This window comes from Poecilia mexicana, unplaced genomic scaffold (assembly GCF_051168715.1).
Source record: "Poecilia mexicana isolate PSO_F unplaced genomic scaffold, ASM5116871v1 scaffold_17, whole genome shotgun sequence".
Lineage (NCBI taxonomy): Eukaryota > Metazoa > Chordata > Actinopteri > Cyprinodontiformes > Poeciliidae > Poecilia > Poecilia mexicana.
In genome coordinates this window covers 1,767,375-1,792,645 of record NW_028263386.1, presented here as the reverse complement: position 1 = coordinate 1,792,645, position 25,271 = coordinate 1,767,375, and the positions used below count along the sequence as shown (strand labels likewise).

General features: G+C 39.9%; 2 protein-coding genes and 4 long non-coding RNA genes across 6 annotated transcripts; 5 read left to right on the top strand and 1 right to left on the bottom strand.

Annotated features, from left to right (window-relative positions):
- Window positions 1-446: 446 nt before the first annotated feature.
- On the top strand, window positions 447-1,979 carry LOC148154509 (uncharacterized). The gene is made up of 2 exons (XR_015765937.1): window positions 447-752; window positions 1,277-1,979. It is a non-coding gene; the product is annotated as an uncharacterized LOC148154509 (long non-coding RNA).
- Window positions 1,980-2,406: 427 nt separating this feature from the next.
- Window positions 2,407-6,624, top strand: LOC106925062 (uncharacterized). Its single transcript, XM_014999118.2, has 3 exons — window positions 2,407-3,044; window positions 4,663-4,723; window positions 5,249-6,624. The coding sequence occupies exons 1-3, from the start codon at window positions 2,688-2,690 to the stop codon at window positions 6,226-6,228; spliced, it is 1,398 nt and encodes a 465-aa protein (XP_014854604.2). The 5' UTR covers window positions 2,407-2,687; the 3' UTR covers window positions 6,229-6,624.
- Window positions 6,625-13,605: 6,981 nt separating this feature from the next.
- On the top strand, window positions 13,606-25,142 carry LOC106925063 (uncharacterized). Its single transcript, XM_014999120.2, has 4 exons — window positions 13,606-14,038; window positions 22,668-22,768; window positions 23,070-23,154; window positions 23,233-25,142. The coding sequence occupies exons 1-4, from the start codon at window positions 13,729-13,731 to the stop codon at window positions 23,970-23,972; spliced, it is 1,236 nt and encodes a 411-aa protein (XP_014854606.2). The 5' UTR covers window positions 13,606-13,728; the 3' UTR covers window positions 23,973-25,142.
- Window positions 14,045-22,102, top strand: LOC148154506 (uncharacterized). The gene is made up of 2 exons (XR_015765939.1): window positions 14,045-14,181; window positions 21,345-22,102. It is a non-coding gene; the product is annotated as an uncharacterized LOC148154506 (long non-coding RNA).
- On the top strand, window positions 14,625-16,156 carry LOC148154508 (uncharacterized). Its single transcript, XR_015765940.1, has 2 exons — window positions 14,625-15,789; window positions 15,936-16,156. It is a non-coding gene; the product is annotated as an uncharacterized LOC148154508 (long non-coding RNA).
- Window positions 18,760-21,342, bottom strand: LOC148154507 (uncharacterized). The gene is made up of 3 exons (XR_015765935.1): window positions 20,275-21,342; window positions 20,005-20,128; window positions 18,760-19,173 (listed from the first exon to the last, which is right to left on the bottom strand). It is a non-coding gene; the product is annotated as an uncharacterized LOC148154507 (long non-coding RNA).
- Window positions 25,143-25,271: the final 129 nt, after the last annotated feature.

The window sequence follows — 25,271 nt, the reverse complement described above, 5'->3', positions numbered from 1 at the left end:
CGTGAGAGGACTGAGGCAAACGTAGAGAACTGTGGCAAATGATAAAGTTTTACGTGTGTGGGGTCGGTTGGTATGGACCCCATTTCTAAACACAAGGGCTAGTGCAATACACCATCTCCACCAGTGAGAGGCAGCAGTGCACGAACAGGCGTGCAGTGTGTTGGTGAAGAAGAAATCTTCCATATTGTGGCGCAAACCTAACAAGTTATAACGGCCAGACCTCCTGTTTAAAAAGAAGCCGAAGTTTGATACCTAATACATATGAGGTATGTGTCTTATTAACTTTACATTTTCTTTGAGAAAATAACATTGACTATGTTCTCTTTCTCTGTAATGTTAGCTATAAGCAATTCAAGCCAATCCTACCTTGCTGTAAGTTAATGTTAGCTAAAGTTATTAAACACAATTACTGTAACGTTAGCTCTTAATATTAAATATATTTTAAAGACAGGCAAATTGTTTTTCCCTCCAATTTTAATCTACCAAATTAAAAGCTAATATATTAGTCAAAGTTATCCTTCATGTGCATTATTTAGCGACTTGGCTGATGTGACACAGTGTGTTCTTTGCTTTGGCAAGTTTAGCCACATGAAGACCCAGGCTAGCCTAAGGACACATGGTGGGAGGACAAAGTTGGCTAATGAAGACATGCTACGAGTGTGGAGGATGTAATAAGGACCAGCCACCAGAGAAAGAAGTTCCTATTTGACCAAAGAGAAAGAAGCAGATGAAATATTCCCCAAGAAAATTAGGTAAGTGGTTTTTGTGTTAATATTTTCACTATGTGAAGTGGAGTGGGACAGCCAGGTAAGTGGGGAATGGGGAGCAGGAATCAACATTCACCAGCTGAGTTAAGTTACGTTTTAGACAACTAAAACTGATGTTAGATCTATTTATTTATTAATAAGCTTCTTGCAAACAACCCTAAGTCAGAGTATCTGGTTAGAAATAATTTAGAATGCTCATTAAGTAAAAAGATGCATTCATGTGCCTAAAACTATATGTTAAATGATGCTTTCTAAATAACAGTGGCAGTCTGTCTGAACTTCTGCCAGACAAATATTTGATCAGAATAATTTTGTTCAGCTCCAGTTATTATTCCAGTTGTGTTAAGAAATAATTGTATTGCACTTTATAACAACCAGTCATGTTAACTAGGCATTTATCTGCCAGTCTACCATTCTGACAGTGAGCAGCAAGGGACATTTTTGAAATGGTATTTAAATAAATGCTGGAATATGATGACATTGTTTTTTGTTTTTGTTCTTTTTTTAAGTGACCACAATGAATTGAGTCATCACCGACTATGAGAATGTCCAGAAGAGATTCACCAAGTTTGAATTCATGAAAAGGCTTTCGCCATGATTAACTATTGCAAGAACAGCTGAAATTTCTGAGCATTTCTGGACACCTTCAAAGAGCTGCTTCCAGGAAATGAAGACAAGAAGAAGATCTCCTGTTTTCAGAGCATTACAGGAAGACTATTACAAAGGAGATGGCTGACATAATCAAAGCAAAAAATGTTACTGTTGAAAGAACCTATTTTCTTAAGTTAAAGAATAAGTAATTCTGTTTTAGTTTTTCAATCAGCATTTCAGAGTAACAATATACTGACCAGACGTTAAATCCTCTGTTATCTTAGAACAAGTTATCTTTTGTTTTATTCCAATGTACGAAGGGTTTGTTCTGCAGTTATGATGGTAGTTATAAGTAGTCCAGTGTGTTTCACTTCATTTGAGGTAAGACTTAATATCAATAACTCTGTTGGCATTGCATTTGACATTGTAATACTAAATTACATCTTTATAATTGTTGCTACTAGTTTCAATTTACTTGAGGTAATAGTATTAATGACACTGTAATAACACTTAATGACTTATTCATAACTGGTGCTACTCGTTTAGTTGATGTAAAATAAATTGTTAATGAGTCTGTTATTAAATCATTTGACCGTGTAATAAAGCTTAGTGAAATCATTATTGCTGTCCTACTTGTTTTGCTTTATTTCAGGGAGTGGAAATATTAATCATTGTTTTGTTAAAGCTTTTGCTAGTGTAATAATTAAATTATTATGACAAATTTATGTTAGATCATGATTTCTTGGTTAATGTCAAGTTGTCATAACGAAGACATTTTGAATAATGTCAACTTTGTATTAAAAGTGTCATAATTTACCGAATGACGCTTTATGACAGCAGTCATAAATATTCATGAAGCCTTATTGAAGTTCATGACAGGTGTTATGTTTATGACAGTGTCCTGACAGTCTTATTCAACCCCCTTCAAATAAAGTGTTACCCTGTATTTTTGTACATTTAATCACATCTTTGAGCATTTATTTGTTTCTGTATTTATTCTTCTGTGGCAGTATTGATCCCCTATAAGTGTCCAAATTATTGAGTTATCTAAAATACCGTGGGAGAGTTAAAAGTAAATGTTTACCAATAAAAAGAGTAATTTTAGTTTCTAAACTTGACTCGCCTGCTTTTACTTTGAAATAGAATCTTTATCCGGTAGTTACGTAATAATGAAAACCATGACTCTTCCCTGTAGTCTCAGTCTTCTGTTGTAGTCCTCTCTCTGCGGGGCTTGTATCCGTCGTCTCGGACGGTTTGTGAGGTCGGCTTGGGTTCGTACGTTCGGTTCGGAGCTGCTCAGTTCTGTTCCGGTTCTGTTGGAGCCCAAGGATGTCGGTTCTAAGCAGCAAAGCGCTCCAGGAGCAGCTCTCCGTCGTCCTGGAAGCGCTGACCAAGGCGGCGCTGGTGGAGATCTGCGAGCTGGTGGAGGAGGGTTACTCGGTGCTGCAGCTGGAGATCAGCCGGAGCCACAAGGAGAACCAGGACCTGCGGAAGAAGCTGCACCTCATCGAGTCCATCGTGGTCCCGGGCGGGGGCGGGGAGAGCCAGGCGCTGGCCCCGGACGAGAAGACTAAGGCGACAGAAGCTGCTGTCCGACCGGAAACACCGCATAGACAGCGGGACAGAGAGCGGGAGGAGGACGCCTCCGGAGGAGACGGAGGATCCGCCGGGGTGGAGCCGGAGGAGGTAACCGCTCTGACCGCTACACATTATTTACCACCAGAGAAACCTGAGAGAGGGTTATCGCTAAATAATTATGGAGTATTAGGGACATGGTAGCGAGATAAAAGCATTTTTCCTAGTTTCTGTTTTTTCTAGAATATCTGGAAATTCCCCAGTTTACAATGTCGAAATTGTTCGACCTTTGGAAAATTTCTGAGTTTCTAAAGAAAAAAAATTGACTTCTGAAATTCCCAGGATTTTTCTTGAAAATTTCTGAGATTAATCTAAGTTTTTTTTTCTAACAAATGGCCGATTTTTGAAATAAACAAAAATCCTTGTTTTTTCTAGAACATTTATGACATTTTTTGGAGGGAAATTTCCTCTTTTATTTTTCTGTCTACAATGGCCCTAGCATGCCTTTATAAAACAAGTCATTTATTAGACGTAGACATATGAGGCTGAAAGCGGCCAATACTGGCAGGGACATTTTCCCCATGGTTTTCTCAAGATAATGAGTTAATAACCCATTTTGTCGAGAAAACCTGAAATTAACTCATTATCTTGACAAAACTATTGGAAGAAAATATATATGAGATTAAACACTTAATAGTTTTGTATCTTTTGATCCATTTTTAATTTTGGGCCCGGTATTTCCCCTCAGCTAGGAAAATGGAGGCAAACTTAATTTTGAGTCATAAATGTCACCATTTAATTCAGGGACCACTGATTTGCATGTATTTGCATAAAAACCCATGAATACTGCTTTGTGATTCGAGATGTTCCAGTGCTGTACTGAATAAAAACATTTAGCTCAAAGGAAATAAAGTAGTAATATTTGTTTTTATTTCGGTTCCAAATGGAAAATAAAAATGAAAAGTTGGGCCTCAAAATGTAAGAAAATGTTTTTTTAAAGATGAAAATGCAGGTGATATGTGGCCAGCATTCAGTTTTAATGGATATTTATCATAATGATGCAGGGTTTGGAGGCAGCTTTGAAGGCTGTTTGGGTTGCAACAACAAATCTCCGGACTGGAAGATAACTGTCCTCATGCATACAGAGGTGTTTAACTGCCACAGCCAGGACGTAAATACAGCAGCAGAATCTCGTTAAAACCGGAGACTTTCTCGTTATAACGAGATTTATATCTCATTAAAACCCGAGCATATTCTCGTTTAAACGAGAAAGGTCGTAACGTGAAACTGCAACACCTCGCGGGGCGTTTGAGTGCCGTCTGGAAGAAAACGGAGTCAGAGGGAAGATGTAATCTGTCAGAGGAACTTTTTTTTTTCTATATCTTGTTAAAATGAGAAAGTTTTCTGGTTCTAACGAGAAAACTTTCTAATTTTAACAAGACCCTGCTCCTGAATTTATTCCCAGCTCTGGCGGTTCAAGGCTTCCGTAGTGGCAGACATGTTGGTGAGATGAAGCTGCTGATTATTTCCTCTCTGGGTCGACGCTGCAGGCTGAAAGCAGCTTTGTGAAGTTAATTAGCTCCTAATCTGGGGGAACCAATCTTTAACGGATGAAGTGATTAAAAACAACTGCAGCTCTTTGACTTGTTCTGAGTGTAAAATGGAGAAATAAGCCGATATCCTGCATGGCTGCTTCTGCTCTTATTAGACATTTTGTGGCTTCCTCCAGGTTCCGGATGTGGTTCTGATTAAAGACGAAGACTCGGACGGGTTCGACGGCATCGACGACGGTGAGCGGAGAATCTTTCTGCTGCTGCGCGACACGAACATTTCATATCAGCCCATATTGATAATTATTAATATTTTGTTTTTCATTTCCAAATGATGCCAAACTAGTTCACTTCACCACAAGCTGTTTTAGTTTAACCAGCTATGAAGACAAAACTTGAAACTGCTCCATCATACTCTGTTGCCCATTCTGCAGACTGTTGAGATTTCATAGTCAGGAACATTATTATTTGGTTTTAACTACTTAAGTCAGCTTATTTTCACATTATTAAAGGGTTAATAGAGGAGCCATGTTGGATGATTTTCTGAAAGGAATTTCAGAAAGAGGAAGAAAACTTTTAAAGAGACAGAGGCCCAAATTCAAGGCGTTAAAATACAAAGTCAGATTTCTTATAGCATGACAGCTGAAGGTAACAGTTACCTGATTATGCTATACAATGGCACTATTTGCATTTAAAACATATTGTACTGGCCCTTTAAATCTGTGGATGATCCGTAACGCTGCAGAGTTTTTCCTCTCTGTCCAGGAGAACGGAGGCGCCATGATGCCGGAGCGGCAGCCGCCAGCGAAGCCTCCCCCTCGGCTCGGTCCGTCCGCAGGCGGCGGCGCCGCAGTCGGCCGTACGAAGATGGCGACCTGTCGGCGCTGAAGTCGTCCAAACTGTCGGGCGGGTCGCAGCAGAACGTCCCGGTCTACAGCCTGGACTCGCCCTGCAGCGACCCGGGCGGCTCGGCGCTGGAGGACGTCCAGGTGAAGGCGGACGCCTCGGCCTGCTCCTACCCGGACGTCCAGCTGGTCCAGGACTGCTCCCTGGCGCCGCCGGGCCCCAGCAGCAGGCAGCTGTTCTTCAGCAGCGGCGCCCTGATGGAGGCCCAGTCCCCGTCCAACCGGGCCGACCTGGACCTGAACCTGGACCCGTCCTGGTCCAAACAGCCCAAAGGCTCCATGGCGTTCGCCCAGTTCTGCCCCAGTGAGAACCTGGAGGGCGACGTGTTCAGCCTGAAGCTGGTCGGCATCGCCGGCGGAGCCGACGACCACAGCGCCGCAGCCTTCGAGTTTGAAAACGGCGGCGCTGGCAGCATGCTGAACTTTGGGCTGTACGGATCCTCGCCGGGCCAGCAGCTCTCCGCTGCGGATCCGGACGAGGACGCCCACAGGAAGCGCTTCGTCTGCTCCATCTGCAACAAGACCTACGCCACGGCGCAGAACCTGGAGGTCCACACCCGCATCCACACGGGCGAGCGGCCGTTCGCCTGCGACCAGTGCGGCAAGAAGTTCACGCAGTCGGCCCACCTGAGGTCGCACCTGAACGTTCACACGGGGGAGAGACCGTACGGCTGCTCGCTCTGCTCCCGCAGCTTCATCGTCAAGTACAGCCTCAAGCTTCACATGAAGAAGTGCCACCCCAACAACTGGGTCCAAACGGGCCCAACGACTGGGCCCAAGCGGCCTGAACCGGGTCCCAACTGGGCCCAACAACTGAGCCCAACTGGGCCCAACAACTGAGCCTAAGCAGGCTGAACTGGCCCCATTCGGCCTGAACGGGCCCAAACGGGTCGCTCCAGAACTTTGTTCCACTCTTAAATCTTTTCTTTTCTAGCGAAGCGTTAAACGGCCAGAGGTTGTAAGTTGATTCAGGAGCGGTTTCTCTTTAAGGTTTAAATCAACTCAATCAGATTTATATTTCTTTAAGACCAAAATAAAAGGTTGTAATTTTAAACCATCTCAACACGACTTTGGATTTTTGCAGTGAAAGAAAAAGAGAGAGAGAGAGAGAGAGAGATTGGAGCTCCAACTTAGAAAATGTAGTTCATTTGTCACATGTATTGGAATGTCTGTCAAACTTAATTTATTAGCATTAGGTATATTAACATGACTACTTAATAAACTTAATAATCTGGGGATGCTCCGTTCTGGTTTTTCTGTTCTGATCTCTGATCACTGCCGATCATCTGGATTGGCTGTTAATTTCTCGCTTTAAGTATAAATGATACTAATAGATCTGGCAAAATGGAAAACTTATCTGGCAATAAATTCACCTAATATTACGGAAGCGCATTGCTATCACGCAGGAAAAAAAAAATTTCGAGCGCTATCACGTTATAACGTGATACGTATCTCGTTAAAACGTGATAGTATCTCGTTAAAACGTGATACGTATGTCGTTAAAACGTGATACGTATGTCGTTAAAACGTGATACGTATGTCGTTAAAACGTGATAGTTATCTCGTTAAAACGTGATACGTATGTCGTTAAAACGTGATACGTATGTCGTTAAAACGTGATAGTTATCTCGTTAAAACGTGATACGTATCTCGTTAAAACGTGATAGTTATCTCGTTAAAACGTGATATTTATCTTGTTAAAACATGATAATTTTAGGTCCAGGAAGTGGCGGTATTATGCTAGGCTAGTACAGTGGCTAACATGAATTGGTCAGGTTTCCTTTCATGTTTGGTCTACAACATGTAGAGATACGGATGCTGCTTTGCACTGTGGTTAAAACCATTAATAGCATGCGTACTCTGAGCAGGATCCTAAACAGAACGGGACTGCACCGAAGGAAACGTCAGTCCGGTCCTCTAGCTGTAGCGGCGTTCCTGACTGTCTGGATCGAAGCTCAAGTTGGCTTCCGATTGTAGCTTCTGATTTGGGAAATGGCTAAAGGGAGATTATAACGAGGCTCAGACGTATTTGCTGAACAGTTTCTGTTCAGATTTGTTTTAACAGTACACTTGCTGAACAACGGCAACGACTGTTCGTAACCAAGCAACCGAAATCAACAGAAGGCTCGATAGTGGCAAAAGACAAAACTAGATCCTGTTAAGCATTCTTCAAAATAAAAGACTTCCTCTCTCCAAAATAAATCATACATAAAGCTTTGAATTTAATTATTTTTCACGTCACCTTTTGGAATTGTGTACAATCAAGTTAAATTCGGTGAATAATAATAATCATGTAAATTATACTTAACATATGACTGTAAATAAGTAACTAATCATGGAAATTATATTTAACATATAAATGTTAAGAAATCATTTGTTCTGCTTTAAAAACGAACATACATCGACACTTCAAATCTGGAGTAGATTATTCTAATCTACGCTAATGGCAGAATATTTCAAACCTAGTTTGTGATTTGTGAAATCTTTATCTGATTTGAAACCTCAGCAATGAGAGATTTAAAAATATGTTTGCATCTGGAATGCATTAGAAATAAACTCCAATCACATTTACAATATTTGTTATTATTTTAACCTTCTGTTTTCTTTCACTTTTTTGTCCTAGAGCACCTGCCTTTTTGTGTGGCTTACAAGGATCCATCAGCTGGGATAATAATGCCAACAACTTTTCAGATTCCGATGTATAGTGATGCAACGTAGCATCAGAGATGAATAATCTATTCCAGATCAGAAGTGTCTAAGTATGTTAGCTTTAAAAGTTTAATAGTTAAAGATGCTACTCATCTCCTTAATTGGTCACATCAATATTATAAAAATTACAATATTGCCAAAATTCTTATATGTTTTCCAATCAGTTTCAATTTCCTCACTCCCCTTCTTCTTTAAGGAGCTAAATATAACTTTTTCCAACTTCACTTAAATGGTAAACGCCCGAGAATGAAACTGTCTGTCTTATATCAGCCATATGACAGAGGGTGTTAACAATTATCAAACCTATTATGTTATTTCAACCCAGATCAGGGCAGCAATGTTTTACTTTACTGCCAGACAGCCCCCAGCATGGGTTACTATTGTATCCCACTTGATTTCTATTGCTATAGACTTGTACATGTACTCATCAGGCAGGAAAATGTTAATTAAGCAAACAAAATACCCATTTCTGAAAAATACAATGATGATCTGGCAAAAAACACTTGATTATTTGGGAGAAATGCAACAACTATCCGATGTAATGTTTATCCATGTAGAGCAGGATTTAAACTGCTAAGAATATAACTAAAGTGTCTGATCTTTTTTCAGGGAAGGTATTTATGTAACTTGAAGAAATTAAAAACAAACATGATATTCCTACAAAATATTTCTATAACTACGTTCAAGTTCAGAGTTTTATTTTATCAAAGCAACACAATAATCTTTATCTACCCTCTTTGTCTCCATTAGAAAACATTATTTTAAGTCACCTATATGGTAAAGGAGAGGTGTCTCTTCTTTGCTCCTTGTTTGTCGACAAATATTAAAAATTGTTGACCAATATTTGACAAATATTATTATTTTATTTTTTTATTTTATTTATTTTATTTTATCAGGTAAACCCCGTTGAGATACACATCTTATCTTATTTTCAAGAGGGACCTGGGTAGAAGTCTGCAACACACAGCAACCTGGTTACAAAATAAAATTAATTAATGCATATGCAGAAGTGTAAAACAGTAGAAAAGAATTTAAAAACAGTGACACTGTTTAATAGAATCTCGTCTGTTTTTAAGAATCGCTCGAAATAAGTCCAGTGAAACCAGCTTTGACATCTTTATTTCAGACTGGAGCTGTTTCCAGGCTGTAGGAGCCATCACACTAAAAGCTTGCTTCCCTTTTTCAGTTCAGAAAAGTGAAACATGTAAAAGAAAAATATTGTTAAAACGTAAAGAATGGGAATTAACAGACCTATGTAAAAGAAAGTTTAAGGATGCTGGAGCCAAGCCGAGTAGAGATTTATGAATCACGATCATTAGGTGATTGTTTCTCAGGACGTTTAAAGGAGGCCATTCAGCTTTTGCTGATTTATGATTTATTTTGGAGAGAGGAAGTCTTTTATTTTGAAGAATGCTTAACAGGATCTAGTTTTGTCTTTTGCCACTATCGAGCCTTCTGTTGATTTCGGTTGCTTGGTTACGAACAGCCGTTGCCGTTGTTCAGCAAGTGTACTGTTAAAACAAATCTGAACAGAAACTGTTCAGCAAATACGTCTGAGCCTCGTTATAATCTCCCTTTAGCCATTTCCCAAATCAGAAGCTACAATCGGAAGCCAACTTGAGCTTCGATCCAGACAGTCAGGAACGCCGCTACAGCTAGAGGACCGGACTGACGTTTCCTTCGGTGCAGTCCCGTTCTGTTTAGGATCCTGCTCAGAGTACGCATGCTATTAATGGTTTTAACCACAGTGCAAAGCAGCATCCGTATCTCTACATGTTGTAGACCAAACATGAAAGGAAACCTGACCAATTCATGTTAGCCACTGTACTAGCCTAGCATAATACCGCCACTTCCTGGGCCTAAAATTATCATGTTTTAACAAGATAAATATCACGTTTTAACGAGATAACTATCACGTTTTAACGAGATACGTATCACGTTTTAACGACATACGTATCACGTTTTAACGAGATAACTATCATGTTTTAACGACATATGTATCACGTTTTAACGAGATACTATCACGTTTTAACGAGATACGTATCACGTTTTAACGACATACGTATCACGTTTTAACGAGATACTATCACGTTTTAACGAGATACTATCACGTTTTAACGAGATACGTATCACGTTATAACGTGATAGCGCTCGAAATTTTTTTTTTCCTGCGTGATAGCAATGCGCTTCCGTATAATATAGACATAAAACATGGAAAATACAACAGCTGTCAGGCAAAAGGACAACTGATAAACCTGCGATCAGCAAAATAAAATGTAACAGTAAGGCTCTCGGTGCCATAAATTATACATGAGTCAAATAAATCTGGCTATCAAATAATGTCAAGTAATAAAGGAAACATTCAATCAAAGTCATGCAGGTTGCATCAAAACAAACAATCCTGTTACGAAATCCAAACTTCCTTAACATGGCTGAGGAATGCTGGTTCTGATTGGCTAGCTGAGGAATGCTGGTTCTGATTGGCTAGCTGAGGAATGCTGGTTCTGATTGGCTAGCTGAGGAATGCTGGTTCTGATTGGCTAGCTGAGGAATGCTGGTTCTGATTGGCTAGCTGAGGAATGCTGGTTCTGATTGGCTAGCTGAGGAATGCTGGTTCTGATTGGTTTCTGACCGAGCGGAGTAATTCTGCAGGGAGGAGGCGGAGGAGATCGATTTATTTTTTCCAGAGATTATCTGTTTTATGTTAGGACATATCGAAAGTTTTATTACTTATCTAAAATCTTTTTTGTTTACGTTCCCTGCTGCAGCTTTCAGCAGCTGTCAGGTGGAGGTTGAGCGGCTCCGTCTGTGAAACATTACTACCAGTAGCAGCGGTCCAAGAGCAGAACCAGCGTCTTACACCGCAGCTTGAAGACTTAAATTATTTCTCAGGTTAATTGTTTAGCTTTCTGACCATCATGCTCTTCTGGGTGACTGTTGGTAGCTGTGCGCTGCTTTACCCTTTACCTGGTCGCTCCGGATGTCCTTTTTTCCTGCAGTGAGCCTCGATGTATCCAAACTAAGTCAAGTGCTTGTTTTTTAAATGTCACACATTGACTGCTTCACCCCCGACGTATTTCTCCGTCGCAACATGCAAACTTCCCCCATTCGCTCTGAGCTTTATAGTTTTTCACCATTTGCTTAGGATTTGTTGCTGCGCTTTGCAGAGTAAAGGAAAGAGGAGATCAGCTGCACCGGCTGCCAGGTGAGATACTGTGATCGGTTTGTGATCGGTGACAACAGACCGTGATCGGCGATCACCGATCATATACTTTTTCACAGAAATCGGCCGGTTATGATCGGTGGCCGATCGATCAGCACACCTCTACTTGTAACAAATTACATTTTTTAAAAGTTGCATCATCTGGTTTTTTTTTCAGTGTAGGGGAAACGTTGAAACAATGAGAGGAAACTCCTTTATGTTTTAAGAAGTCAAGAACATAATTTCATCTAAAACTAGGTATAAAACTCGTCTCGTTATGAGAAACTCGTTTTAATGATATAAAAACAGATTAATGAGTTTGTTATGAAGAGATGAGTTTCATCTAGTTAATTAGCTTTAAAACCCAAACTCTCAGTTTAAATCAGTTTCTTGTTAGAGATGGAAACAGATAAAAGTCTCATAATGAAAAACTTTCTTGTTTTAATGAGAAGTTTTATGTCCTTATAGCGAGAAACTTCATCATTAAACGAGAAACTCATTAAGACGAGACTCTACTCCTGAGTTTATTTCCAGCTCTGGCAGTAAAACGGTTCCGTAGCTTTCTGCATGTTTGTGTAAAACCACTTCAGGTTTTAATGAAGCTCTGTAGCATTTTTCTAAATAATGTAAAAATTATGAACTTTTTGAGATGGAAACAGACAGATTAGAGAAGGAGGAAATGATAACTGATCCAGGCAGCTTAAGGATTTCAGAGGCATTTATGTTCTGAGAAAAAGACGAAGATGAAACTTTTTATTTCCTCTTTTATTCTGGAGCTGCAGAAGTTTGAAGGAGTTTTTGTCCTTCTGGTGGGATTGAGATGAATGGTGTCCCTAAATATCCTAATAAAAGATTATTAGGACCAGACCAAGAATTTTGTTTTTTTTTAATTAGGAGAATAAAGCAGTAATTTTCTGAGAACTCCTAAATGGATTTTTTCCCCAAAGTACACAAAAAGTGAATTCTGCAAACATGATCCCTTTAAGACATCTGCATCAAATGATCAATATCAGGACTTTGAAATAATTCTGAGTCTGTTTTGAATAAAGAAGCCGACTGATCTGGTCACATCAGATGTTAACTATCAAAGCTTTTCTCTCATTAAAACGACTTTTCTTGTAATTTTACAACATTTATCTGGTAATATGGCTCCTTTATTCTTTTATTGTATTTTTGTTTATTTAAAAAAAATCTCTTAGCCTGGTCCTAATACTTTGTTATAAAACTAATACTTTCCTACAGACTAATAGTTACCATCATGCAGTACCACTCCTGACCACTAGAGGCTCCAGTAAACTACTGCTTTTTGAATGTTTTGTTCCTGAAATACTAAAACAATGACATGTTATACGCATCCTGTCTCCTGTGTTTTAATCAGTTTTTATTTCAGTTTAGACTTCATTTGATTCTGACATCTTTACAGTTTTTTTTTCACTCTACTTGGAAATGTTCTTAAAATCCTTCACAGTCTTTCAGGTTCTTGTCCAAAAACGTATTCAGGTGAGTCCACAGATGTTCTGCTCCTGGATTTGGAACCTTATTTTCACCAAACTTATCTAGAAACATTTTGGTTCCCTATCCACTACAGAAAAAAAAGCAAACTATATTATAGGTAGTTTTAATAATGAATTGATGCATTATAGGTTACATACATCCTCTGAGCAGTACCTCCATTTTGTTAAAAAAAAAATCTTAATTTTTGTATACTTGTGCATTGTTTATATTCATAAAAATGCCAAATTTGTTTCATTAAAACAAATAATAAAGTCTTTGGGTTGCCCCAATGACTCAAGCCCTGGGCTGCTGCCCTAAAGGCCATTCTGAAGTCTGGCCCAGTCAGGATGAGTTCCTCACTACCAGGATGATCCTAAAGGATGAAATAAACAACCAGGACACAAACTAAAGCAGTCAGACTCCGAGGTGCTAAAATTCATTCTGAATACAAAATGATAACAGTAAACAAGCTATTTGGGGGGTTAAGATGTCTGTAAACATACTAGATTAGATTTATTGTCATTGTACAATGACTAAAGCTGCTAAGGGATTTTATAAACAGTCAAGGCACATAAGAGTAATACTTAAAAAAAATAAAACCCTTGCATGTTTTTTTCCTTAATTGTTCAACAAAAACTATTTTTTCATATAAAAGTTCCAAAATTATATTTCCCGAACTTCTAAATCCCTGAATGTTTTACTCTGAGTGACTAACTGTAAATTTCAGGTCAAACACAGGCTTTTATTTTGGTGACTCCGGGTTTTCTATCCCCGGAATGTGTCAACACGTGACTTCGCGCATGCGTACTGAGTATTGCTTCCGTTCCTTTCGGTGTGGAGGCCCCAGGCAGGTAAACAGAGGTTCTCCAGAGGTTCTCCTAAGGTTCTGTTGGTTCTAACTAGCTCTGAGCGGTTTCGGTCGACCCAGCAGGAAAATGTCTCCATCCGCCACGTTTCACTCCCAGCTCGCCTCCATCATGGAGGTTCTGGCCAACACAGCGGTGGCGGAGATCTGCGAGCTGGTGGACAACGGCTACGCGGTGCTGCAGCTGGAGATCAGCCGGAGCCGCAAAGAGAACGAGGTTCTGCGGAGGAAACTGCGGCTCCTGGAGCTCCGTGCGGCGCGGTCTGCCGCGTTCAGAGCCGCCGCGAGCGGAAGCGGCGCCGCGCTGCTGTCCGCCGCTAGCGGCCGCCCGCGCGCCAACCAGCGAGTCCACGAGCCGAGGAGGAGCGTGACTCTGACAGGTGACCTTTATCAATTAAACACCTTTAAGATCCACATTTACTTGATGCTAACAGAAACTATCCAAAGGTTTAAAATTCACATCTATTAAGCGAGGTTGAAGTTGGCGTCTGATTTGGACTAAATGGCTATTCCGCTACCGTAGGTATGGAAAGCCATTTGCGCCAAAATTGAATAAATAAATAAATGGGTTAAATAAATAAAAAATGAGTAAAATAAATCAAAAAATGAAGTAAATGAGTGAAATAAATAAAAAATTTGTTAAATAAATAGTTTAGCTTTTTCATTAAACCAATTTTTAATTTATTTATTTTTCATATTATCAATTTCCCAATTTCTCTTTTTCATTTATCTATTTGTCATTTATCCCTTTATCCATTTACCCATTTTTCATTAATCTATTTTTCATTTGTCCATTTTTCATTTATCCCTTTATCTATTTACCCATTTTTCATTAATCTATTTTTTAATTTAACCGTTTTTCCATTTCCTATTTCCATTAACCCGATTTGCTATTTCCCACTTTCATTAATCAATTTCTCATATATCCCTTTTCTTACTTACCCATTTTCTTTTATCTATTTTTCATTTACCCATTTTTCATTAATCTCTTTATCTATTTACCCATTTTTCATTAATCTATCTTTTAATTTAACCATTTTTCCATTTCCTTTTTCCATTAACCCGATTTTCCTATTTCCCACTTTCATTAATCAATTTCTCATATATCCCTTTTTTTATTTACCCATTTTCTTTTATCTATTTTTCATTTACCCATTTTTCATTAATCTCTTTATCTATTTACCCATTTTTCATTAATCTATCTTTTAATTTAACCATTTTTCCATTTCCTTTTTCCATTAACCCGATTTTCCTATTTCCCACTTTCATTAATCAATTTCTCATATATCCCTTTTTTTATTTACCCATTTTCTTTTATCTATTTTTCATTTACCCATTTTTCATTAATCTCTTTATCTATTTACCCATTTTTCATTAATCTATCTTTTAATTTAACCATTTTCCATTTCCTTTTTCCATTAACCCGATTTTCCTATTTCCCACTTTCATTAATCAATTTCTCATATATCCCTTCTTTATGTACCCATTTTTCTTTAACCTATTTTTCATTTAACTTTTGTTTGAAAAACTTTTAATTTTCCCATTTTCCAATTTCCCTTATTCATTTAGTATTTCCTTATTTTCTTATTTATCACATTCTATTTTCCCCGCTAAACTTAGGGGGAAAAAATAAATGCAAATGAGGAGTGGCACGTCATCAGGCTACAACTTCCCCAATTGGTTGGTTAGCGTCACACCTACTTTGCTTTCAAGAAAGATGGCGACCTACTAACGGGTTATCAATAAGCATAAGCTCATTAACTTCATTAGAAAATAGTGTTATTACTCCTGACTTTATTTTTGTGTGGCCGCTCAGACAGAACGTGTTTCAGCTGGCGGCTCTGATGGACTCAGAGCTTCACCGTCGGGGTTTTTTATAGTTTGGACGAAGCGGCCGCTGAAGTTGGCTTACGATTGAAGGTTCAGGACGCCTTCGTAGCTACCAGCTGCGATTCAACTATAAGGAGCAGACTTGACTGTACATCGTAAGTGAACTGCAATATCCAGTGGCAGCTCTACGGAGCATCGAGCTGAAAGAATGACGGTGGCAAGCCTTGGAGATCTGCATCGGAGGCCATCTTTCAGACATGCACCGCTGCTGTCCGTCCAGGATCCTCCGTTTGCCCAGACGGTAAGCTAACGCTGATGTTTTCCAACTATAGTCATATTTGTAACCAAACTTGAGGCCAACAGGTGTACTTTTGATCGCCACCAGGTCAAAAGTACAGCTTGTTTTTGCAGCACATTCATTAATGTTTCTATCGTGTATGTTTTCAGATGCTAAGCTGTCACAGCAGATCATCCTGCAGACCTCTGGTCTCTGTTTCCAGTGGGCTCACAGCTTCAGGGTGACCAGAGACCTTCACCTTTCTGGAGCAGGAACACCCGGCCAAATGCACTGGTGACACATTTAATTTAAAAAATGTGGCTGTTCTTATAGCATTGATATGCAAGAACCATCTACTGTTTTTAATAATAAAAATATATATATTATGAAATCTGTGTTCCTTCTCATCTGTGTAGTTCTAATTTAATCAAATCTCATGTTTTCACATCCCAGAGACAATAAGATGGATAGTTTGTTTGTGGCTTTAACCCATTCATTCCAAATTTTTCCCAAACATGTAAATATGAAAATCCGATGTCATTGATAGCCCTTTGAACTAATCAGGGAAATAATTTTAAAAATTGTGGAAAAGTATGTAAAAAAGTGTGTTTTATGTTCGGTCACAATTGTGACCGGTGGGATAATATGGTGTTCTAATACTAAGATGAGCTAAAAGTGCTTTTTCCAAATAGACATGATCATAATATGTGAACATTGTTTCTTTAGTAGAATATATCTTGCCACAGCATTACTTTAGTGCAACATTTGCTCTGTAAAGTACAAATTTGACTATCAATATATTCTAAACCAAGGTAAATTTGAGTGCTTGAGTGTTTATGCATAATTATATTGAACTTCAGTCAGTTGTAGTGTCATCACAGTAACATAGATCATAAAGATAACATCTACAGTAGAGGCTTTCATTTATATTTCTGAAAATTATGAACATTTGTCACACTGTCATAAAGTAAAACTCAATAGACTTAGTCCAGGGGTCTCCGTCTCCAGGATTTAGGGCCTGTGTCATGCATCTTTTCCATCCGCCTCTGCTTCAGCACACCTGAATCAGGTGATAAGCAGGACTCTGGAGAACTGGACTGCATACTGAAAGGGTGATCCATTTAATTCAGGTGTGTTGGACCAGGAACACACCTGAAAGTTGCAGGATACCGGACCCCAAGGCCTGGAATCAAAGGAGAGTAGTATGGCTCCTTCTCACCATTTGGTGACTTTGGTTTTCTTCAATTTTAGGTTATTTCATCTCTTTCTTACTTTCCATGTTCTTTCTTGAAGCACTCAGTGTGCAATAAAACCTTGAATTTCTCCAACGCATGGGTGGTGCAAAAGCAACAACTGGAACAACATCTCTGGAAATGACTCTTGCATTGACTGACCAGAAAGTGTCTTGGTTACATCTCGTCATAACTTGAAGAGAAGTGTCCATTTGAGATCTACTTCCATGACCTGCTGGCCTTATACCAAACCTTTGCATAAGATAATAAGCCATGATGAGCAAATCAGTTGTTCCTCCTACGACACATTTGTAAAATAATATCTGAAAGGTAAATGGCCTGTACTTGTGTAGTTCTTTATCAAGTCCAAATGACCTGAAAATGTTTTCACCACATTTAGTCATTCACCCATTCACACACACATTCACACACCGACAGCAGTAAGCTACTATATTGTAGCTACAGCTTGCCTGCCACAGTTTGACAGAAGTAAGGCAGTCATACACCGGCTCCTCCACCAGGGTCCTCTGAATACCACCGGCTGGCATGGTGGCTGAATTGTCCTCTTGATCAAGGTCACAACTACTGACACAAACAAAGTGGGGGTTCCAGCAGGCAACCCACCAGGTACAAGATAAACTCCAACCTCCTAGGCTACCGGCACCGTTTCAGGTGTGCTTTTGGTATGAACCATGTTGAGAACGAGAATCTCAATCGATGAATCATAATTTGTATTGACACACGGAGCATAAAATCAGCCAAGAAAAGCATTCAGACTTTACTTATTTTATTAACTTTCAGCGCTGAAAGGAGACGCTTTACCATTACATCCGAGAAGAGTTTCTAAAAAAGTCTGTGCAGCGTCTGAGGAGAAGGAGGAGGGTAGCTGATTATATGGACTGAAGACACTCCCTGAAATCACACCATGTCTCTGTGGCCTGATAAGTTTCTGTTTCTCGTGAGAAATGGACCTTAGTGTCTAACAGAATCAAAAATGTAACTCTTTACTATGGGCCCTTTGTCTAACAGCGTGTGACTCTTTCTCGGCCTTGGTAAAGCATCTCAACAACCACCATCACTTCTTGGACCTGACCATGACATTGAACCTTGAGGGGGTTTGGTCATAAAGGTCTACACCTCTCATGTGCTCATTGATCTAGTTGACATCAGTCTCTATATAATTCTTCATCTTTGTTTCCATTAGGAAAATATTGTTGTTTTTCTAGTGGATCAGCAGTTTCTCATCTTGTGTTGGAACCTCATTTGGATCCTCTTTAAAGGGTACATCAAAGAGACAGCTGTCCCTTCGTCATAAACTTTTGCAGGTGGTAACAGAGTACCACATGCCTGATGAAGGGTCAGATTATCCTCTTTTCCCATGAACTGATCATATGCATTCAAAATCAGGCATGGAAAATGGCCCATCTTCCCCTTATAGTCCATGTTTAAGCCATCACTATCAAAATCAGTAAGGGTTCCATTTTTCTCACAACTACATTGTTGTATGCTTTGTCTGGCTATAACAAAGTCCAACAAATCAAGAACCAAACTCAAAATTAATCTTAAAAAGGAAGAAGTTAGGAATTGGAAGAATATGGTATGTATTTAAATAAGTGGGCCTATTGGTCAAACGTATTCTCCCACCTGTCACTATTATGACCGTCAACATGTTTACACATCCTGCTCACACACCTAACAAATTTTTATAAATGCAAAGGTGAATATCATAACTAGACACTTTAAAGATGATGTGCACCAAAAATCTTTGTTGTATGTTTATTTAAACACACATTGCTATCCTCTTCTTTGGGAGGTTTGTGGCACTCTTTTTCTCGCCGAGGTGCAACCAAGATTTAATCAGCTCTAGTCATGTGATAATTTAGTCTAAACATGTGATACTGCATAAGTATTATCCAAACACTAAACTTTGAATGTTTGCTGAACATTAACTGAAAATTTAATCAGCAAGCTTTTTAGAGTCCTTGAAAGTGAAAAAAAAATTCATTTTTCCTCTGATGTTTGGGTGAACTCTTCTCTGCGGAGGTCGGCCATCTCTCTGGTTCTTCCTGAAGGAGACCCATCAGGAGTTCTGGTGCTGCTCACAGTGCAGACGGTTCTCCTCCCTGTTTGCCGTTGTCCCTCTCTCAGCCAGAATCTCCAGTCATTTTTCTTGATCCTTGAATAAACATAACAGAATATGTTCTGGGTGTTATTTATGATTCGTTTGTTAATTAAAACAATGTTTAATATAAAAATAAGATTAATTTATTTCCTTAACAATTCCTTCTCCTGTTCCCTCAGAAGGAAAGAGTTTAGGACTCACTAATTACATTTACTCAAATATAGTTGAGTAACTTTTTGAAACTCAAATGAAGTTTTAGGAGTACCGTTACTATGCTGAACTTTTTACTTTTACTCAGGTCATTTTATTATGAAGCATCACTATTCTTATTTAAACACATTTTTTATTTTGTCTTTAAAAAACTAAAAATTCCGCTGAACTTTATATTTTGAGCCCTCTAATTGTGTAATTTTTTAAGATATGACATAATTGATAACTTGATCAGTTACTCAGTACTTGTATACTTTTTACCAAATGCTTCTTTACTCATGTGTAATTTCTTATTCAGCTACTTTTTACTTAAACATGTAAGTAAGAGATAAACATGAGTAAAAACATGTTTGGAGTACAAATTATGGAACAGTAACCAAATGTTGAGGCACATATGTTGAACAAAAACAGGGAAACTAAGGTGGCCAAGTTATACATCCACAAAGAACTACTGAAATAAATAGTCATAATTACTTTATATGAATACGACATGTATGCATGTGGGCCACACTTGGCACATTTCAGGGATGTAACCAATAGGGACAGATTTTAGCAGGAGTTCAGCTTTTATCCATTCTGCATTCTGTACCCTCACTAAGGTCACTGTATTCAGGTAGTCTGTTTACAAACATCAGCGTTAATTTACCCCCACATTTTTTAAATTAAATGTGTCACCAGTGCATTTGGCCGGGTGTTCCTGCTCCAGAAAGGTGAAGGTCTCTGGTCACCCTGAAGCTGTGAGCCCACTGGAAACAGAGACCAGAGGCCTGCAGGATGGTCTGCTGTGACAGCTTAACATCTGAAAAAAAACACGATAGAAACATTAATGAATGTGCTGCAAAAACAAGCTGTACTTTTGACCTGGTGGCGATCAAAAGTACACCTGTTGGCCTCAAGTTTGGTTACAAATATGACTATAGTTGGAAAACATCAGCGTTAGCTTACCGTCTGGGCAACCGGAGGATCCTGGACGGACAGCAGCGGTGCATGTCTGAAAGATGGCCTCCGATGCAGATCTCCAAGGCTTGCCACCGTCATTCTTTCAGCTCGATGCTCCGTAGAGCTGCCACTGGATATTGCAGTTCACTTACGATGTACAGTCAAGTCTGCTCCTTATAGTTGAATCGCAGCTGGTAGCTACGAAGGCGTCCTGAACCTTCAATCGTAAGCCAACTTCAGCGGCCGCTTCGTCCAAACTATAAAAAACCCCGACGGTGAAGCTCTGAGTCCATCAGAGCCGCCAGCTGAAACACGTTCTGTCTGAGCGGCCACACAAAAATAAAGTCAGGAGTAATAACACTATTTTCTAATGAAGTTAATGAGCTTATGCTTATTGATAACCCGTTAGTAGGTCGCCATCTTTCTTGAAAGCAAAGTAGGTGTGACGCTAACCAACCAATTGGGGAAGTTGTAGCCTGATGACGTGCCACTCCTCATTTGCATTTATTTTTCCCCCTAAGTTTAGCGGGGAAAATAGAATGTGATAAATAAGAAAATAAGGAAATACTAAATGAATAAGGGAAATTGGAAAATGGGAAAATTAAAAGTTTTTCAAACAAAAGTTAAATGAAAAATAGGTTAAAGAAAAATGGGTACATAAAGAAGGGATATATGAGAAATTGATTAATGAAAGTGGGAAATAGGAAAATCGGGTTAATGGAAAAAGGAAATGGAAAATGGTTAAATTAAAAGATAGATTAATGAAAAATGGGTAAATAGATAAAGGGATAAATGAAAAATGGACAAATGAAAAATAGATTAATGAAAAATGGGTAAATGGATAAAGGGATAAATGACAAATAGATAAATGAAAAAGAGAAATTGGGAAATTGATAATATGAAAAATAAATAAATTAAAAATTGGTTTAATGAAAAAGCTAAACTATTTATTTAACAAATTTTTTATTTATTTCACTCATTTACTTCATTTTTTGATTTATTTTACTCATTTTTTATTTATTTAACCCATTTATTTATTTATTCAATTTTGGCGCAAATGGCTTTCCATACCGTAGGTTCATCTATGACGGCGCAAAAAGGCCATTGTAGATTTTTTTTTTCGGAAATCTTTAAGATATTTAATAATAATAATAAAAAGTCGAAATCTGATCTCATATATTCTAGAAAAAACCTGGGCATTTGAGTTTTAAAAGTAAAAGATGTTCATTTTCGAAACTCAAAATTTCCAAAAGGTTCAAAAGTCAAGAATATTCCCATTTTTAAATTTTAAAAGTAATCTGCACATGGTTTGTTCAAATGCAAAGATTCGGTCACAACAAGATCAATAATTCCCCCACTAATAAACGGACCAGTTACCAAAGAGATTAATTAATTTGTCCAAACTATGAGGACAATTGTCCAGAATAAAACAAGCTAAACAAAAACCATTAGTGGGGTTTGTTTGTTTGTTTGTTTGTTTGTTTGTGTGGAGGGAGAAAGAGCTCAGACCGTATCGGCCTCCTACCAGACCAGTTTGGAGGTCCTGCTGGTTCCAGTAGCCACCACCTGACCTGCATTACAGAAACAGGACTAGTTAAATATCATCACACTGCTAGTTAGCATCTTAACAATGGTTCTTTTGTACACAGAAAATCAAATACTTGACTTGCCGTTATATACATGAATGTGCATAGTACGAGCTGAACTGTTAGCTGCTAATGGCAGGCTAACCCAGTTAGCATTAGCTACAAACACTAGCAAGCTAAAATCAGTAACTATTTCTTCACAGTTCAGTTCATGACAGACTTCCTGTCTCCAGCTGGTAGAAAATAAATCTAAATCATGTTTTTATAGTGAGTCTGAAAGTAGAAAAGCAACAAACCTGGAGCAGCTCTGGACCACCAGTCCTCCCAGTGGTTGGCTGAATGCGTCATGTGACCAGGATCACGTGACTGACATGTAAAACAAGCTGGTGATGTTTAAGTTAATGGGAATACTCTGTAGATTTTAACCTGGATAAAATCAGACACTCAACTTTAGTTAGAAAAATATTTACTGAAGGTTCAACAGTTTTGTCAGAATTGTAACTAATGGCTCTCTGAAATTTGAGAACTATGAAGCTTTACTGGAAATATTCTGAAAACCGACCAACAGAAATTAAAATTTAATAAACACCGGCATTTGATATATAGTCAGAAATTCATATTTTCAAATTTAATAAAGACTAAATGGCAGAAATTCATATTTCATCAAGCCTATAATTTTTTTTTAAACTTTAATTTAAACCACTTCCAAGATGCACCAAGAAGAACTTGGAGAATAAGTACCAGTGTTTTTCAGTGGTCTAGTCAAAGTACAGACCTGAGCTCAAAATCCAATCATTATTTTTGCTTCTGCAGAAGTTGCAGCAGAGCTGTGCTTGCCGCCCAATCAGCAGACTTCTCAGTGCAGTGAGACCCGCCCACCACCAGAACCGGAACCAGAAGCTACAGGACAGACGGTGAGCCGCAGCCGCAGCAGCAGCCGCAGCCGCAGCAGCAGCCGCAGCCGCAGCAGCAGCCGCCGCCGCCGCTGCAGCTTTATTTAACTGTGACTGTTTAATTCAGTTTTAATTATTTAAATACTGTTTAGTTTTAGTTTAGTTTTTATTAGTTATATTAGTTGTTCTAGTTTTTTCATACTTTGGTTAATTTTTAGGTGCAGAATTCAAAAAGGTCAAAGTATTGTGATTATGTTTACATCGATGGGGTGACGAATACTCAGCAGAAGAAACCAATTTACGAAATGGATTCAATTTCCAGGCGGATGCAGCCGAGACCACAGTGGTGATCAAGGTGGAGGATGAGGATGAGGAGGAAGAGTCCTGGTCCCAGTCCGACCCTCATGGTAAGCCTTCCTGTTAGCCTTCCTGTTGGCCGGTGCGTTGTTAACCTGCAGGCGGACTGAGTCTGGTTTCGCCTCCAGGTCGGTTCTGTGGCGGTTCTGAGGATCAGCCCGAGGCAGAAGCTTCGTCCTCGCTGGTCAAACAGGAAGAGAGCGGTGCAGATGGCGGCGTCTCTTGGACCAGCGCGGAGGTGAGCTCCACCTCCACCCAGCAGACCAATCAGAGGCCAGAACCAAGTGGCTACGACTCCATGATGCTGCAGCAAGCCTCCCACGCTGCAGCAGCAGAACCCGGCGGCTCCTCTGGGTTTGTTCCCAGCAGGAACGCTTCAGCCGATTCAGGAAGCAGCTTCAGCCACCATGAGGCGAGTCTGTCTGCAGCGGGGCAGCGGCAGCAGCAGGGGGCGCCACAGAGAGTCGGCTGGCGGCAGCAGAGCCGCGCCGCCGACCCCGCAGGGAAGACGTTTGCCTGCAGCTTCTGCGGGAAAAGCCTGGCCTGCCTGAAGAACCTGAAGACCCACATGCGGGTTCACACGGGCGAGAAGCCGTACGTCTGCGCGCTTTGCGGGAAACGCTTCTCCGACTCCAGCAACCTGAAGCGCCACCAGAGCGTCCACACGGGGGAGAAACGTTACGGCTGCGTCCACTGCGGGAAGCGCTTCGCCCAGTCCGGCTCGCTGAAGGTCCACATGGCCGTCCACACGGACTGCGGCCAGTTCCGCTGCTCCGTCTGCGGCAAGGCCTTCACCTCCGCCGGCCACCTGAGGAGGCACGTCGCCATGCACGCCGGGGACAAATGCTTCCCCGCTGCGTTACTGTGACGACCGTCAGCAGACGCTGCATCTGTCATCAGAAGTTTCAGACCAGCCGTCGGCCAACAGTGGCGCTGACGCTTCCTGCTGGACGGATCAGAGCGACAGGAAGTCCTGAAACTGTCCGGGTCATCAAACTGCCCCTCTAGCTGCCATGTTTATGTTTCTGTGCAAATTGTGACATTTTTCTGTACATTTTTAAATTTCTGCTATATTTTGGCAGAAATGCTTTAAGAGAATAAAGCTACTGCTGTTGAGTTTTCCTTTTTGCCTGGTTAGCGCTTACATCACAGCCCTGTTTTTACTGTCCCACTTAAAGGAGTTTTTTCCCGGTGGTCTGGCAGGGGTCACGCTTTTATGAGACTTATTTCTGTGTGTGTGTGGTTTTGGGAATTGACGGTCTGACGGGACAAGGGCCCGTTTCCCCGCTGTCTGACTGTGATGTTTTTCATTGCTAAGGGTTAAAACTATCTCAGACACACGCCCCCTAGTGGCGAGTGAGGAGAGGTAATTATGAGCATTGTTTGACTTTTGACCTGCAAAATTGGCTGGCTGGAAGTCTGTGATGTTGAGCAGCTTCACAGCAAATACTGTGATGTAATAGTTAAAAAAACATAATATGGAGAAGAGAAAACTGATTGGATTGAAACATATGAAGGTATCTATGCAGCACCAGGAGAAACTAAGCTGAACTTTTTCTGCACTCCTGAAGATGCCAAGTAAACTACAGGTGTTTAAGGGCTGAAAGTGGATTTTGAATCCTAAGTTCCTTTAACTGGTCCAAAGGAAACCTGCTCCAGAGAACCGCAGATGGAGACGACTCAGCAGATTACAGGAACGATTCTTTAAAATATCACATATGACAGGATGAGTTTTAAATCCACTGTGATGTTCCAGACATTAAAAGCAGCAGCATCTTCCTCCTCAGAGCTGCTGCTCTTCATCCTCAGTTTGACTCAAAGCGGCAGGTCCTCATCCGACCCGGTTCGGTTCGGAGCTGCAGGTTCTGAGGAGAACTGACTGGTTACACATGATGGAGAAAAGTTTCTGGAAAAATCTGCACTGTTAAAAACTTCCTGTTTTCTGGTTTATTGTGACTCAGTGATGATGAACTAAATATTCTGTTTTGTTTAGAAAGTTGAGTCAAAATTAAAGTTTTTATGTCACTTCTTAATAAAATGACTCGATTGTTTCTATGATTTCTTTGATTTAGAGAGTTGGTGGAATCATTTCTGTCTTTGTGTTGCCTTCAGGGCCCAAGGTCAAAGGTCACAGATTTAAAAGAAGTTGGACACAAAAACTGGACCT